Source organism: Passer montanus, unplaced genomic scaffold, assembly GCF_014805655.1.
Source record: "Passer montanus isolate IOZ18808 unplaced genomic scaffold, ASM1480565v1 scaffold54, whole genome shotgun sequence".
NCBI lineage: Eukaryota > Metazoa > Chordata > Aves > Passeriformes > Passeridae > Passer > Passer montanus.
This window is the reverse complement of record NW_024370374.1, coordinates 669,554-687,451: the sequence shown is the minus strand read 5'-3', so window position 1 is coordinate 687,451 and position 17,898 is coordinate 669,554. Positions and strand designations below refer to the sequence as shown.

At 40.9% G+C, this 17,898-nt stretch overlaps 1 protein-coding gene across 3 annotated transcripts in view; it reads right to left on the bottom strand.

Annotated features, from left to right (window-relative positions):
- The window catches only part of NELL1 (neural EGFL like 1), a 277,445-nt gene extending 263,209 nt beyond the window's left edge, over positions 1 to 14,236 (bottom strand). For all 3 annotated transcript variants that reach the window (XM_039725136.1, XM_039725137.1, XM_039725138.1), the window contains exon 1: positions 14,108 to 14,236. In XM_039725136.1, the coding sequence (XP_039581070.1) occupies positions 14,108 to 14,222 (115 nt within the window). In that variant the 5' untranslated portion in view covers positions 14,223 to 14,236. The remainder of the gene's footprint in view (positions 1 to 14,107) is intronic.
- Positions 14,237 to 17,898: the final 3,662 nt, after the last annotated feature.

Sequence of the window (17,898 nt, the reverse complement as noted above, 5' to 3'; positions counted from 1 at the left end):
TACTTATCAAATCATCGTTTCTCCTCAACCACTAATTTAGCTGATTTAGTGGCTCAGTATCAGACTCTTCACTTCTTGAAAATTGCCTTGACTTGAGCACCAGCTAGAGTGACCACACTCATACTAATTAAGTAGATGTCAAAGAGTCTTAAGTCCTTTGTTTGCTTTATCAGCGTTTCAAACCGAACCACAGCAGCTGAGTACTCGGGAAGGAACGGAGCAGCAGGCACAGCACCAGACCTGGAAATGAACACAAGCCAGGAGTGAAGGCAGCCTCCGGTGCTTCTCCAGCCCCAGCCAGCCTGATGTGGCTGAGCAAGCACAGCAGCAGGCAGCTGCAGCAAAGCCTGTACCGACAAAATCCATATGGGCCTCCTCCCTCCAAGGCTTTCTCCTTGTCTTTTCCACCCACACAGGCAGAATGAGCAAGGAAAGCACTGGAGTCAGCTCTCCAGCAGCACAAGGAGAAGCAGCAGCCTGGTACACTCAAAGCCCAGTGACTGACACTGCCACCAACCCAACTGGCTGCCATGGACCAAAATCAGCCACCTGCAGACAGCCAAGGGCTGGAGCAGGTTCCTGCTGCCAACAACAGATACCCCTTTGCTGAGGCTACACTTCACCTCTTACTCAAGGCAGCTACTTGAACTTATTTCAAGTATTTTAAGCAGCTGCTGAGCTCGTCTTCTCAAGTAGGCTCCGTTCTTTCCTCAAGGGATTCATGCTGAAATCAAGACTGTTTACAAATGGTTGATCCCTTAAATTAAACGCTTAGTTGAAATGCTCCAGAAGTTCAGTATCACTAAAAGCACATAATCTGCTCTTAAATCATGTGAGTTAATCAAATTACATGTGTTGTCAGTTAATTAGTTCAGGAGTCACTGATTGTATCAACTTTTCCACTGTTTACCTACATTAGATAAGGTTATCACATTACTGTGCCTATAAAGACTGCTCTTTGCCAATTTGGAAAATCACATTTTAACAGAAAGAACACGGACTTACACCAGCAACACTGTGAACAGAGGCAGTGGCAGCACTGGGAAAATTCAGTAATTGCCAAGAACCATTCCCAGTGTGCTATCCATTTTGCTGTAGGAATACTGGCCACTCCAGGGACCTATTTCAAGAAAATACTAAATACTAATGTCACATACAAATAATGAGACACTCAAAAATAGGGCTTCATGCAAAAGCAAGCCAAAATTTTTTTTCCTCCCCTTCTACACAGCATTTTCAAATATGCTTGAAGTCACACAAAAATATTAGAGATTACTTTTAAAAAAATTATAATATATACCAAAATTTGACAAAATACATTCTGCATTTGTTTAAAGGAAACTTAAGGTGGTACAAGAAGGTGAAGAGGCCCTAGAACCAAAAATCAGACACAGAAGACAAGTTTCGCAAATAACTATTAATTGCAGGTTTGGTCTTATTTCCTCCCACTATAACTCCAAGTGTGTTCGTAATCCAGAAATAAAATATAAGGTTAATAGAAGAGAGAGACTGATCCACTTATATTTTTGAGCAATATGTAATAATTCTGATTTCTCATTTAGCACTCTTCTTTCTTCCAGGTAATAATAAATACTGTTCATCATTTATGGCAACAATATTTAGGAAAAAAAAACCCACAAATACTTATGAAATGCTTTATGATTCCTAAGTTTACTATGAATTTAACAGATACAGTCAACAAATAACTCATTTCAACAAAATTTTAAGATCCAGATTCCACAGTAGTAGGAAACAAGCAGAATGCTAAGTTACTCAGACTTTGTTGAAAATCCCAGTCTAACTTCAGCAAAGCCATACAGAAATTAGAATTTGCCTCCCTGGTGAAAACCTGCACTCTTAAATGTGTAAATCAAAATACCACTTGAAACAGTTCATTAAAAGGGAAGTTTCAGCAAAGCAGAAATCTGACTCGGTTTCTTCACGGTGGAGAGAGGTTACTATGCCTAATGCAGCTAACAGACCTGGGTACACCTACACATAGGTTTTAATTTCCAGTCATTTTATCATATGAATAATCCAACTAAAGACAACTAAAGTATTCTTCAAGTTCGAAGCAAGCATATGCTGAAGGGCTCTCTTGGTTCACAAACTCTCAAAGACTTGACAGTCTAAATAGTTTTTTAATTACTTTTAAAGCATAGGTCATGTATTGCTGAAATGTTACAATTTTAGGGGTTTTTTTAATACTCTGTAAATGATTTATACAAACATTAAACAACACATGTTTCATGAACTAATTCTCCCTTTTGTTTTCTTTCCCTGAGGAAAAAAATCACTTCCATGTTATTGCTAAAGCAAATTAAATCCTGGGTGTCTGTTTTATTTATTAACTGTATGATAATAACATGAGGCATAATACATTTGTGAGAGCCCTTCTCTACTGAAGTATAATTTCTGCTGTCAGCCTCTTTATGTTTATATTCAATATTCTAGATGTCTTTGTTTCTTGGAACATACATAGGCACACATTTATATTTTCTCCCAAAATAAGTATAAACACTATTGTTGAAATGTTTCACAACACCCACAACAAAGACCCATAAATAACGAACACACTTAGTCATTCTCCATGAGTTTTACATGTTTTGAGAGATTTAATAATTTCTTTTAAAAAGTCACAATAATAACTGTTTTATCTTTTTACACCATAATTATGATTTGGACCATTGCTTTTCTTATTTCACCCAAGCATACCACAACTCATGAATAAAATATGACAACTTTGATAGCATCCATTCCTGTGGGTTCATCCGTAACAGGAAACGTGATTGGGGTACTAAGAGCTCCCCTCTTCTCCATAAGCTTTTGTTTCTGAAAATAGGCTTTTATTTAAATAGAAGTGCCTTATGTTCCTCCTCTTCTGCATTTCTTGCTGTTAGCAGTAACACCAGCAATAATGTTTACTTTTATTTTTAATGATTGCATTTTGAAGCAATTAGGATGCCACACAGCAAGGTGGGCAGAATATCCCATCTGAAGGCTGGCATTCACAAGACATCTAAAAACATTAAAAGCAATGCCAGTATCAGAGAACAAAAAGCTAAAGTAGAGGATATGACTTAAATATGAGAGAAATGCTATTATAAAAGCAAATTTTTTTTTTCTGTCTCCATAATTAGTTACAATGAAGGAAACCTAAATTTCTTCCACCATTTCCCAAACAAGATCACTGTAACTAATACTGCAGGGTCGTCCTCCTACCACAGCTTGTTAGTACATTCCCTGAAAAGGAAGGCTTGGGATAAATGCAATACATGAGGTTTCCAAATCATCAGCATTTACCAAATTATTCTACAAATATCATGTTTTAAGGCTGTGCTGCTTCACTTTCCAAACAGCCTGATGAGCATCTGTGGAGACCTCCACAGACCACGAAAAATCATGACACATACACACTCAAATCCCACTCGCCTCCCACACACCTTGGATTTATTTTCCCCAGTCCCCAGGAAGCAGCTTTAAAATTTCAGAATTATTGTTCACAATGAGCTGAAGTAGAGAGAGAGAAACAGAGGTAGATATGAATGTCATCTGTAGGCAGTCCATCTTAGAAGCAACAAGTATTTAAACTCCAAGATCCACTTTTTATATGTGTTTCACTCTTAAAAGATCTTTATGTTACGTATATCTTTATGTTACATTCCAGTTCACAAAAAGTTTTAAAAAATGAAAATAAAGATGTTAAAAAGGGGGCTACACAACACAGAACTAAGCTTTACAACACAAATTTATCTCCTTTGGAAGCGTCTGCTCCCACAGATGCTGAATGGAAACCTCACAGCTTCAGAGGGAGGAGTCACCTGTACATGCAAGGGCAGGCAGACTCTAAAACACCCCCTGCAGCTGCAGTGATCCGGAACAATTTTTCCTATTTCCAGTACAGGGGACCCACAGCAAGCGCTGCTGTAATTTAAGAAATGTTCCCACAAAGGAAGGAGGATGGGGGACAGAAAAGCTGTAATGAGAGGCTTTTAGGAAGCAAAACCAATTCTAAGCTACAGTACTTACTGCTTTAAAATAATGATTCACAGATCCCTGTCATCAGAATTACAGGACCAACTATGCTATTTTAGCAGATATGCAGCCTATAACTAAGGATATCATCCCATGTTGGAGTGGGCATCAGGTACCAAAACAAATTTTTGCCCATTTTACTAAAAAAAAATAAAAAACTAATGCACTCTGTACCTTTGAATAGGCCACAAAAGGCAAGACAAACACATGATATAACATCATAAAAGCAGCACAGTATGACATGAATACTTCATGCCATTTATGTGGTAAAAATGAAAAAAATAACAGAAAAAATGTCCCCCTTTGTGTGTCCTTTATACATCCACAACACAGGTGGCAGGTTTGTTCTAAAATTTGGCATAGAAGAAGAAGGTTGAGGTCTCAAGAAGCATCTAATCTTTATTCTTGATAGACAGTTCAAGACAGCAGGATTTTTTACCGCAGGAAACGGTCCATTCCTGGCTCCTTCATTAGGTCTGTCTGTATATGCCTTTGCATACTTTTAAGGTACAAAATCTTAAAAAGAAAACTTGTGAAAGTAATTTCAAATAACACCATTTCCTTTTAGGCAAAAGACATAGCTGCGTTTAGAAGTAATTTAATCAAGTAGGCTGAATGTAAATATTTTGCTCAGTTATTAACAAGTTTCTACTAAAATTGCTTTAAAATTTAAGATATCACCACTGTTGGTGTCAAAATACACAATAATAGGCCACTTTGTTTCATTGCCTACAGTAAGAACCCAATTCTTGAACAGTGCTTTTCCAATCCTCTGTATTTCAAGCACTTTTAGCTCAGCAGTGCCCTACTAATGCTCCAGTTCTGCCCTCTTTCAATGCACCATCTCTCCAGCAACCCAGAGCTGCAATATGAGGTGCAGGAGCTTGGGCACAATTCTTTACCCAGGACCACTCATGGACTTGCCCCAAGGCCTACTCAGGTGCCAACTCTGCTTCACCCCAACTTCCCACAGCTCTAACAAGCACCTGGGCCCATCTGACAAGATGCTACAGAATATTCTTACTCCATTGAATACTTCTTTACTAAACAAGGAGCTAATTAAGAGTATCCATTTGCCAAAATCTTTGCATGAAAAAGACAGTCTTTGTTGTATTCTTATTTTGATGAAGATAGAAGAAACTCAAACTGTTAGTCCTGCTTTTATCTGAGTTACTTTCACTGTAAGGACCAGAAGCTCACATGGTGTGGAACACCCTTTCTAGCAGTATCAGAAACTAATTTCTGCATCCCCGTTTCAGCCCATTAAAGAGCAAAGAGCTTTTCTTCCTTTTCTGCTTATCTTCATGACAGGACTTTGTCAACAGGTTGCCAGAAGCATTCAAGGCTTTTAGCACACTACAGAAGTACTTATCCCACTTCCCCTCTGCACTTCCCATCATGGCAAATTAAGATAGATAAGCAGCACAATTATTGTCTCCCAGGAAAGCAAAAATAACTGTCAAGGACAGAGGCAATGTGTGTTCAGAACTCTCTCCTAATCATGATGGGAAATCCAAAAAATGTCAAGTAACAGAAGGCAGCATGACAGCATTCAGGATGGGGGGGAACGGTAAACATAGAAATTGGTCACTGTTGTTTAATGTGACTAGGTTTCTATTTTAGTCTACACTTACTTGGAAGCAAGGGGCAGGGGTGTTTTAAACAAGAGAATACTGAAGGAGAAATTCTGAAATTATTTACAAGCTCTACCTTCATATCAATATGTTGGATAAATTTTACACCTAGACAAGTTTCTAACAAATTTCAAAGATTAAACAAGAAATAGCCAAGACAGTATGGATACATAAGAGTGTTTTAAAAACTACCTCTGGGAACTAACAAAGTTAATAGTAGTTTATGTATCTTCAAAGCCTCAAAGCATTGTTTAATAATTATGTCTCAAGTGATCTTTAATTTCCTCCATTGAAGATGATTCATCACACTCAACCCTTCCTAGCTCTTGTATTCAATTCCAGATTATTTCTCTGTTCTGAAAATGGTTTTTGCAGTGGAAAAAAAGCCTCACTTAGACTAACCATTAAATTGAAAGAAAAAACTATATTGTGTACACAAAAGCTACATTAAAAGATTAGCTATATTAAATATATATATATATAATTTATAAATTAGGCAGATGTTTGAATTAAAGTATCACAGGAAATCCTTGCTCAACCCTCTGGGGATGAATATTCCAAAACCTTTCTTAATTATAGGATCACACAGCCAGTGATCACAGGTCACAGTCAGTGCACAAAGGAAAGAACAAAGAGTAAACACTAACAAACAAGGATCTTAAGTTTTGCTTCATTTTTATTGTTCAAGACTCCCTTTGACTAGTAAATCCACCATATTCAAATGCTTCTCTGAAGGCAGAACACACCAAGCTAATTACTCTAGCACAGTATTTGATCCTTCTACAAATATTAGTGAATTCTCTGTACCACAGTTGTTAGACAAATGGGCAGTTTTACAGCAAAAGAAAGGCTCTAATTCACTAATAAAAACCGTCACATTATCCAAACTGCATCCTCAAAAATATTTGTGAAATCTAAGTACACATCACCGGTACTTTACAGCAACACCAAATCTAAACTTTCTGCACTTTTCTTGATTATGCTGTCTTAATGCTGCCTGTACCATAAGCAAACCTTCACCTAATCCTACTCTCCTGGCCCAAGACTGCAGTCTTTGTGTCTCCCATCCAGTCACAGCCTCTCACTCCAGGCTGCTTCTCCAACTTCTGTGCACAGCTCCCCTCACCACAATCCCTGCCCTTGTTCCTTGCACCTCCCTCTCCCCTTCCTCAAGTTAGTCCTTGTATTGTCCTTGTCAAAATTTGCCATCACCTGCTTCCTTCTTGGCCTCCAGCTTCTCCACACAGCTCTTCCTCACCTCTCCCATCCCCAGGCCCATCTGAGGCCATTTCCTGGCCCTGCCTGTCAGAGCTCACCTCATCCAGCTGCTTCCACCCGTGTGCCCAGCACCAGCCTGTGTCCTGCTGGCTCTCAGAGGAGCCTGCTCATCCCAACCACATCCTTGTCACTTACACACTCAGTCCTTGATGCTACACTTCCAGCTTTGAGTCCCTCTCATTCTCAGCTTCAACAGAGGGAAGGGGTGAAAAGCAGGGAAAGAAGGGGTAAAAGCAGGAGAAAGCACTCAAGACCCCAAGAAGAGATCAAAGCCTGCTGATGGACACAAGCCCAGAAACCATCTCCATCAGGGAAGTCTCACTTTCCTCCATCCTGCTGGGTGCAGTCAGCCCAGCTGTTGGCATCCTATTTAAATTCTTATTTTAGCAGTGCTTCACAGAGCAGCTCTGACAAAGGGCTAACACCTCTGTCAACACTCTAGGATGGTGGGCAGCTGCCACGGCTCCTAATGAGCAGGCTGGAGCTGGGAAAAACAGGGGAACATCTCAAGGAACTGAGTGTGGAGTGCCAGTGAGGATCCCACTCTCCAAGGGATGGGCTGGGCCCTATTTCTCACAATCCCCCTAACCTCCATCACAGGGACAGACACACACTGGCAGAAGAGGTGTCCATGGCTGCCTTCAGAGCCAGCCCTGAAAGCAGACGAGCTTTGAGTAAAGCACCAATTCTGCCATGCCCAGGTGAGAGGGGGATTCTCAGAAGGGATACTTCAGTGGACAGCCAAGAGGAACAGCCAAAAGAAGCACCACGGAACACTACCACATCTGAATGTTACCACATGTGGCAGGAGGCTGGTCCACACCTCAGGTTTCAAGGTATTTTTACTGACACATACAAGGTTTTTTATCTGATGGCAGCTGCCTCTCCTCTCATGAACTCATGACCCTTGTACTGTTGGAAAGGAATGTCTGTTTTTTTACTGTTGGTTGTTTGTTTTGTTTTTTTTCACCAGGTATTGCCCACCATCACTTGGAGCCCAGGACAGGAAACATGAGGTAAAACCCCAAATTTACCCACTCCTATAGGAACCAGAGCAGGCCTACACAGTGTGGAACATCAATGGCAAAATACCTCACTCTGACCTTTAAAAAATAAAATAAAAGCTCACACGTTCAAGGAGCAGAATTTACACAAAGATAAACCTCTGGTGAGCTGCAGGACATCTCTGTGAGGGAACATACTGCTGGTTCTGGCCAGCCCCACCTCAGAGAACAGCCCAGCCCTATGCCCAGGCCAGCAGCACCTCAGGCAAAGTGTATTTTAAAAAGGAAAAAAAAAATCTCATCCAGCTGGACGGGGGCAGCTGCGCAGGCACAAATCCAACTGACAGTGGGCAACACCTGGTGAAAAAAAAAAATAAATAAAAACAGACATTCCTTTCCAACTCTGCAAGGGTCATCAGCCACTTGGCCAACTGTCACAACGCACTGAGGAGGGGGCTGCCAGCAGCCTCAGGTGTGCCCAGAGGCTCTGCCCCAAAAACCGCGGCGTTCCCACCAGATGGGATATTTGGATATACCACCATGGAAAAGGTACTAGAGCTACTCTCTCCCATGACAGCTGAAGGCAGAACTAAGATTTCCAGCCACCATGTTATGCCTTCCTGATTTTTCTGCTGCTGTAAGATTTCTGCTCTGTAAAAACAATACTGCTGATACTTAATATTTGCTATAAATGTAGCAGGAGAGATCCCACAAAAAGCCATGACTCTTGTCTCATTATCTCACGTAAAGAGGGACTGACACCTGAATTCCAAAATTAAAGTTTATCTCTCCTATTCACTGCAGACCTCCCACCACCTGCCCCAGGAAGAGCAATGACACGTTTCCTCCCTAAGCTGTTATCTGCTCCCTCTCATCCAGCACCTGACTATTTTCTGAGCTCTGCAGCTCACACACCTTGCACATCATGCTGGCATTACAGAGTTTAACGCAAAGTGGATTAAAACCTTTGCCATAGCACCCAGGCCACTGAGACTGAGGGTGAGAAGTTCAGCACAGGTGGACAAAGGCAGCAGCCATCACCTGGCCTTGGAATTCAGTGAGCACAGCTCAGTGCTGAGCTGCTGCCCCAAACGCATTGCCAGGGCACAAGAAGCATATCCTGAAGACTGTCCTACCAGAGGCAGAGCTATCTTATTCCTGATAAAAAGGATGTGTGCCCAGTCCTGATGACAAGATCAATTTAGGCAGTTGTTTTTATCCAACAGCCTCAAAACATGGCAAAGTTGGCCAGCATTCAAATCTCTTTCAATTTGGCACTGCAAAACCTGACTTCATGGACTGAGATTCCTGAGCGGAATATGGAAACACTTCTGCTCTCTGAGCAAGGAATTAGTCTAAAAAAAGCCATGATTTGTAAAACACTAAAGGAAAACACCAACAGAGAGGATTGCACTTCTGGAAGCTCAAGAGTCTTCTGGGAGGCACCTCTACCGACCTTGGAAGCACAGGTTTGATCTCTCTTTTGGCTTGAAGCAGGACAGTCCTTTTCTTTCAGGAGCTCAACAAGTTTCACTCTTTCTCTCACAAAAACATTGCCTTTCTCTATGCTTTAAGATACTTTGTTATTCTTTCACCTTTCCTATTGGAGCCACGTCTGTACAGAAAAGAACTCGGCAGTCTCCAGCACGAAGTGGGAATAAGGAGCATGACTGAACTCTGTGCTGCAGGAGCTCCAGGCCAGGTGTTTCTCTTAAAGCCAGCGGCTGTTTAATACAAGTCAAGAAGCGGTCAAGAACAAAGCACTGTAGATCTCCAGACTTCGAACACTACTTGGTGGCTTCTTTTGCTGAGTGCTAAACATAGTATTCGTAGTAAAAAGACCATTCCTAATTTAAAGGCTAAGTTGAAAAATAGTGCCAGATTGCAAGTAAAGGAACAGCAAAGCCTTAATAAATTTTCAGGGGTGGGAGGGAACTGTTTTGTAAGTAAAGGCTTGAAGTCTCTGTAAACTCCAAAGAGATATTGCAGGAAGAATTAAAAAGAAATAAGCATAGCCGACAGGCTGTAAAAGGAATAAAATTTTACTTCCACAACATGAACTGAGCATGGAACAAAAGTTACACTGGTTAAAGTAATCACATAATTTAACAGCTAAGCTAAAAACTGGTCTCAGTCTACCTAGAAAGCAGATGACCAGGTAACATCCTTTTGCCTTATTTATCATCAGAGCTTTCCTCTGCCACTGAATTCAAGACCCTGGTAAGTCAAAGTCAGGACAAGCCCTACTTCCCTGCTATCTGACACAGAGAACAGGACTGAGCCCCAGCAAGGGAGCCATAGCTCAGGGTCTCTTAATGTACTATTTACAATATTTATTATTTACATTAATGCGTTTTTTACATTAATTGTATTGTCTAGAGTTTACAGCATAATCCTGTTCATTTTTCATGCCTGTAAGATACCATTTGTAGATGTCTTACATTTGATGTAAGATGTTATTGTAAGGCAGGTTATCATTAGGTGAAAAGTTCATATTTGCAGTATATTTCTTTGAGGCAGATTTTCTACCCACCCCCACAACTATTTCCTTGAATTCACCAGCCTCCTGGCTGGAGGTGAGAAGATGTGCATCAGACATCAGGGTCTTGGGTGCCCAATTCCCCAAAAGCACCCATCAAGAATCCCCACTCACCCTCCTTTGCCCTTTCATGCCAGAGCAAATAATCTGCCCACAAAGACCTCTTCTTCCGTGTTTGTGTGTAAAAGTTAATAAAACATAAATAATTAAGGCACCAGAATGTTATGGATCTTGAGAATCAGACTGTTTGCAGAATTGCAATTATGAGTTATATATCTACATTTCCTCTAATGCACACTGTCAGCACTTGCACTGCTCTGGTTTTTTATTTCCTCATCCCCCTTTCACAGAAAATGAAACTGAAAAAATCAAATAACGGAACTGATCATTCAAAAATCCAGCTGAAATACTCTAAGAATCAAAGTCCATGCCCAGCAGGACAACTCAGATGACTACACTTAATTACAGGTTTCTATGCTTTTCTGAATTAGGAACAGATTTGCTTGCCCAAAGGCAACCGACATCTCTCAATTGCCACTATGGTTCTACCACGCTGTCACACAATTTGCAACAGAGCTGAATTTGTTTCTTAGCCTATAAACCTGTTTCATAGAAATCTGAGGTTTGGCTGTTCATACCAATATTATTAAAAAATCAGAATACTCCACCAGCTTTTCTGGGATGGTCTCTGAGTGAAATCACAAACTCTTTAAAGAAAAGTCTTTCTGCATTTTCTGTAGGGTAAATTAAATCTTGACACCACTCCCCAAAAATTCAGTAACAAACAGTATGTTATTTACTGTAAGAGAGCTATCACTAATGAAAATTTGAATTAAAAATAGTATTTTCCCTTTTTTTTTCTACATATCTTCATATCACCCCTTTTATTAACTTCCTCTTTTTGCCTCTAAATGTAATGAAAGAATGCTCAAAACTTATAGAGCTTTCTCTTTCAAACAATTTAATTCACAGAAAAAGATTTGCTTAGAAGAACATTCTATATTTTCCTGGACTTACCCTGGACACAAAACTATCCAAATTGAGGAAAAATTACCATTTCTCTACCCCTGAGATGTAAACTTGCTGGAACACACAAAAGAACACTCTCAGCTTGAACAGCTCCAGTATAGCCATTTTAGAAAATTCATCTCACAAGACAGAAAATGTTCCACAGGGAGCTTTTATGTAAGCTCAGAGCCCCGATACACGCTGTCAAAGGTGGCAGGCAAAACTGTCACTGTGAAAACCACATGCCAAGGAACATACAAACTCTTTTTTTCATAAGCTAGGGAATCCTCAGCAGTGAAAGCCTGCTAAGGAAGAGGTCTTCTAATGTGGCTCCACATGCAGCAGTCATCCTGCCAGGTGAAACAGGTCCTGCCTGCCCAGAGGCTCCAAGACCACATTGGAGCAGTGGGGCACAGCGAGGCACAGCACACCTGACCTGCTCACACGCAGTAAGGACTAACCAGAGCAGAGCAGTGCTGAAAGGATCACACCACCTTCCAGGCTGGAATAGCTGCTCCAAGAGGACACAGTCATTTTGAAACTCAGTGCTAACTTCCAGGCTCTTCTCTCCTCTGGGAATGTCATTTTGGACCACAGGGGTTTTTTTGTGGATCTCTGTGGATGAAAGTATTACTTCTATCTTAGACATAGCAGTCTCCCACACACTCCAAGCTCTATACTGGTTTTACTGTATAGCAAGATGAAAATCAAAATTGAGTATCTCCTGGTTCCAGCCAAAGGACATGGCCCACAGCCAGACTGTAGCTGTAAAGTATGTCACCTCTGCTAGTAAAATCCATACAGCTGCCAACACACGACATGACTGCTGACATTTAACAAGTAACAGATAGGAACAAGAAGGGAAGAAGACACCAGGGCAGATTCAGACCTCCATCCCAGCTGACAGCAAAGGCCTTTGGTCTTCTCCCAACTCATGAGCTTTACTGAAGAGAGTAATTTTCCTGAGCCACCTTCCAGGAAGTTTTACACTAGAGGCAATACTCAAGAAGAGGGCAATTCCTGTGTGCATTAGCAAAAAGCATTTCTGTTCTGGGAATTAAAAAAGCTTTATGTACCTAACTAGAGTCTTCATATTATTTATTCATTTCATAGTGTGAATGTTATTGCTTCCCATGAGCATCTATCTTTCAGCTTATCCATTCTTATGGATTTTGTAAGTTCCACCTTTCTTACACCAGTCCTAAGTTCCGGAACTACAGATAGATGACTCCAAGGAGAAAAGAACAGAATATCCAAAACAACTTCACCATTAACCTTTCAAAGCTATTTTCAGTATCAGTGGTCTCAATCCAAGTCCTGACAAACACATCTCGGACCTCTTCCCTACAACTCTGACCACTAGTCTGTGAAAACTCACCACAACTCACACTGCAACTCATCAATGTAGTTGCAATTAACTGCCTGGAATAGCAATTGGAATTATTAGCATATTTAAGCCACTGCAGTCCTTAGAGGAATGACTATAATATTATTTGTCCATAATACACAAACCTGGACTCAAGGTATCAAGGGAGAAAAAACTGATATCGTTAAATGAAAAGAATCAATGCGGCTCTTCTGGACACTAATTTGGGAATCAGTGAAAATTAAGCTACTTATTGTATCATAAAAAATAGAAAACAAATCCTGAGGTGGTCTCTAGAAGCAGCTCTTCTCTGACTCCTAAACTGGCCTTGGCCAGATAAAGAATGAACTTCCACTTTCCTTATTATTTACAGTAAAGTCAGCTAGCACTGCAGATCCAGAACTGAAGCTAAATGAGATCATAATCATTTGCCTCTAAAAACAGCTACAGAAGACAGATAAGAAAAAGAGTCTTCAACATTGACTAAAACACAGTAAAGAGAAAACATAGGAAGCCTCCACAATAAAAATGTTTCCAACAGTGCTTTAACTCACATGTTAATCTCAATATAAATGTCTTTCCTGCCTAATTAGCATATTGTTGCAACTCAGTGCTTCCACCCCATGAGACACTGTGCCTTAATCTAGACCTTACTTAAATACTTTGTAAAACTACATCCAGAATTTCACTCAGTAAAAATACAAAAAAAACCAAAAACATAATTTTCAAACACTTCACAAATTTTATGTTAGAATACTTAATGAAGGAGGAAAAAAACCACAAAGTGACTTATCTTGCCCTTGATACCCAGCATGGACACTTAAATACAAAAGTGTTCTATTTGGCCCCTTTAGCAGTTTTCACAAAGTTGATGAAAGACTTGCCACATTACCAGCCAGTGTTAACACATGAAATGCCTTCTCATAGCTACACAGCTTTAGCTGTGTGTCTCTCTGCATATATATGATCACACAGAAAAAAACCCACAAGTCCATCCATTGGAACCACTCTGACATATTTAGTGAGAAATAAATATCAGGGAGTATTGAAAACGTACCCAAAATTCCCTTGCAACTATCTGACAGCAGACACAAAAAAAATAGCAACTAATTCCAAGAAACAGAAATAAAAGAAAGCAATAGTTAAGTAAGACCACCGTTACAGGGAACTACTTAAGCATCAAAGCTCTTCTGAGCTCATGCACACAGAAGCAAGATAAGAAAATTGAGGATGTTTCTCTCACCTTGGAATAAGAATGCTTTGCTGGCATTGTGTAGTCCTGACACTTGTGTTACCCCCAGGGTTGTATTCACCAGATCCAGCTCTGTGATGATATCAATTTGTAAGTCAGGATCCATTCCAAATCCTACAGCTGTTGGAGGCAGAGAGAGTTAGATCAATTTTTATTTCAAATCAGGTAATGGAAAGAATAGAGAAGAATATCTAGCACAGATAGATATTCTAGTACCTTCCCACTCAAACACACACTGTACACAGTAATTACTTATAAGACAGTAACTATGATGCAGGAAGGAGAAGACATTCTACTCCAAGTCTTTCAATCTACTCCAAGTCTTTCAATCGCCTATTTCCTTCCCAGAGATTTTACTGCACGCATGTTAAAACATTCTAGAACTGATACATTTATCCAGCATCTTCAAAAGGTTAAAGAGTAATAAATCAAGAAGAGCATAACCAACCACCTATGCAAAACCATGAGAGAGATTTGCAGCATTCATCTCTTGGCTGCACTATTTCCAGGGAGATGCAAGGACTGAAAACTCCTCTCACATTTCCTATCTAGCTGTGACCAACTGACCCGGACCACAGCTCATCACCTAAACATAATCCATTTTCCCAACTGGATCAAAGAAGCATGGACCAGATATGGTAGCAGGGCAAAGAACACCCTCCTGTAGACTAAGAGCCTTGGGTGACTCACTATTTGATACTGTTGCTGCCAAAGCCCACCTCCAAAGAGCACACGTTCACTCACTCCAAAGAGCACACGTTCACTCACTCCAACCAGCTGCAGCACCTCTGGGCTGCGGGAGCACCTACTGGAAAAGCAGAAATCTAAACCTGAAATTCATAAAAGGCTCATGCCCAGGAAAAGCCTGGGTACTCCTCAGTCTAGCAGGGACCTGATGGGATTGACATAAAGACACAGACTCCAAAAGTTTGAAAATACCGTGTTGAAGAGTGCAGGGCAACTTGACAGTTAGCACACCAAATGCAACAAACATACCTCATTTTTTCTAGGGATGGGAGAGAGCAGCCTGACCTCAGTGTTTCTCTCAACACAGCAGTAAGAGTGACATGAGATCTGTGCCTGAGACACAGGTCAAATATCTCGTGTGGAATGCAAACACTTTCCTAATTACATTTTTCACTAACATCATTAGTAACAGGCTCCAAGAATGAAATCCTGACACAGCTGAAGTCAATGCTAAAAGTCCCATTGACTTCCATGGAGCAAGGACATTACCTGTAAAGCACATCCAGATTGATTTCCACTAAGTAGACTTCACATTCAGGTCTAAATTGATTGATTTGTTATTCCAGGACTATACTTCTGGATCATTTAAGCAGCAAGTACTCTGGTTTGATTCTTTGAAAGGCTCTGAGAAATTACTGAGGTGTACAGAATGAACAAGAAGTTACATATACTACTTATAAATCTTCTGTACTCCAGAACTTTCTCTTTTCCTCAAGGATGAAAAGTTGATAGAATAACATGTTGTGCTAACAGAGAGGATTCTACTCCACAAGGGACAAAGCATTAAAAAATACTGAAAATACAGCTTTAGGAGGTCTCTAGCAACGTTACTCTACAAGGAAAATTAAGATCTAGAGGTATCTGATGGAACTGAAGCTCCAAGAGTGCTGACACATCCACACACAAAGTGCTTCAACAAGGATATGGGGATACACACCTTTTTGCAGAAAATTGGAATGGGGAGAATATTAGAAAACCCAGATAAACTTCTCCAAAGGTAAAAACTTCCCAGATAATCAGCAGCATCATCAGGCTTTTTGTACTATCTTTGACTTCCACCGTAGGCACTCAGGCACTGAATGACTACAACTGACAATGTCCACACTGGTGGACTAAAAACACCTTCCCCTCCTGGAATAAAGACCAGCACCAAAACAAGAAAGGACTTGTTATTCTTCTAAGGTTTTCATTCAGCAGAAAAGCAGTACAATATAAATTGTGTGAACTTACCCATCAGCAAAGACAAGCGTTTGCCATCCCTGTGAGAAACAGAGTATGCTGTCCCTCATTAGAAAGGGGTTACATCTATTCAGATCAGCAACAATCTACTAAGAAGGGAGGTCAAGTAGGTACTAAAACTTGCTCAACAGAAAGGACAAACTGTTTTCAGTAAGACAAATCTCAAACCCATTAAAGTAAGTGAAAGCTCTGTCACAGCCATCAGATACAGGGTGGGGACAGAAACCACAGCGAGCAAGTATAGGCACTCCTATAAATCACAGTAGCTCCACTGCTCTATTAAAGCTGTTTATTCCACACTGAATACCCAAGGCTCAACAAGTATACATCACTGTAGCTCCACAGGCTTCGATTTATGCCAACAAAGGATCTTGCGTGACAGCTTCAGTGTGTTCTCTTCCAGCTTTTAAAATACTTTTGAAAACAGAGAATGTTTCTTATGTCACAGTAACTATTTAGCAAGAGCCTACACTTTAAATACCTAGTCATTTTCCTGAGCTGCGTCTTCAAACGGCAGCAGGCACTCAAATGCCGAGTTAATAATTAATAAACAACAAATCAGCAGCTTCAGTATGATAACCAGGTCTCCTTTTCCCCTGTGGTCTCCCTCAGTCTATCAGAAAGATACCACATGCATATCAACCACAGTTGCATCTAGTATTTTAAGCTGTCTCTCTCCAGTGGAACAAGTAGCTGGAAGTGCCATCTCTTTCTGAAGTAAAAATTAAGCATCAAGCAGTCGGTTCTCACTGGAGAGCTGTGTAATGCCTGGGCCCGATTCTGGATGATGTTGCTTTCAATTCCTATTTAAAGTAATTGGGCCATTCCCCTTAAATCAGTGGCTTACACAAGCAACAGTCCAAATGCTTCAGGCAGGTGGGCGGGAGTAGAAATCATCTCAGGACTTGGTAGATTCGGCCCAATGTGAACTGAAGGCACTACAGTAGATTAGAGGATTAAACCATATAATTATGAATGATGTCACTAGGAAATCCCTAAAAGAAATTAATTCTGCCTTGCAGCTCTGACAGCTTTTATTCTCTGCTTCTGCCTTTATCACTCACACCCAAGCACCAGCAATCATGCCATGCTCCATCTAGCTAATGTGCAGCCATGCAACACATGCAGCACATTTATAATCTCCTCGACATGTGTAACGTGCTGTTTGGGGATGGAAAAACTTTTACTTAAAGCACACTCAACACAAGCCATTTGCACGTACCCACGTGAAACCAATAAAATGTCAAGGAGGCTCTAGAAGAGGCATTTTGCTCTCACTCACAACTTCAATGGCAATTGTTGCACACAGAGAACTTTCCAAGTAGTACAGTTTTGGGTCCTGTTGACCATTTAAAAATCTCTGTATGCACTATCAGGGGTAACACCACTACGAAAGGGATGGGCAGTATTTTCTTCCAACTATTTTTATGCTGCATGTCTCTGTAGATTTTGATGAGGCTATAATTACTATAAGAATTTAATTATAAAACATTAATTCCTTTGCATTTCTGATAATTGTGCCGGGTGGTTTCCCTGAAAATAGCTACAAGCACCACGGAGAAACGTGCCCCTCAGCAGCTCCAGCCGAGGAGGAGCACTACTCGGGGACCAAGAACAAAGCCTTCGCAAGGAACAAGAAGCGGTACTTGGGTCGCGCAAGGCTGGAGACACGGAGGAGCCGGCACGGCACCGGCTGGAATAACGCGCTTGCGGCCGCATCACGCCCACAGCGCCGCGCCCTCGGCCCAGCCCCGCGGGCAGCACCGCGCTCCGCCCGGCACGGCACGGCCCGGCCG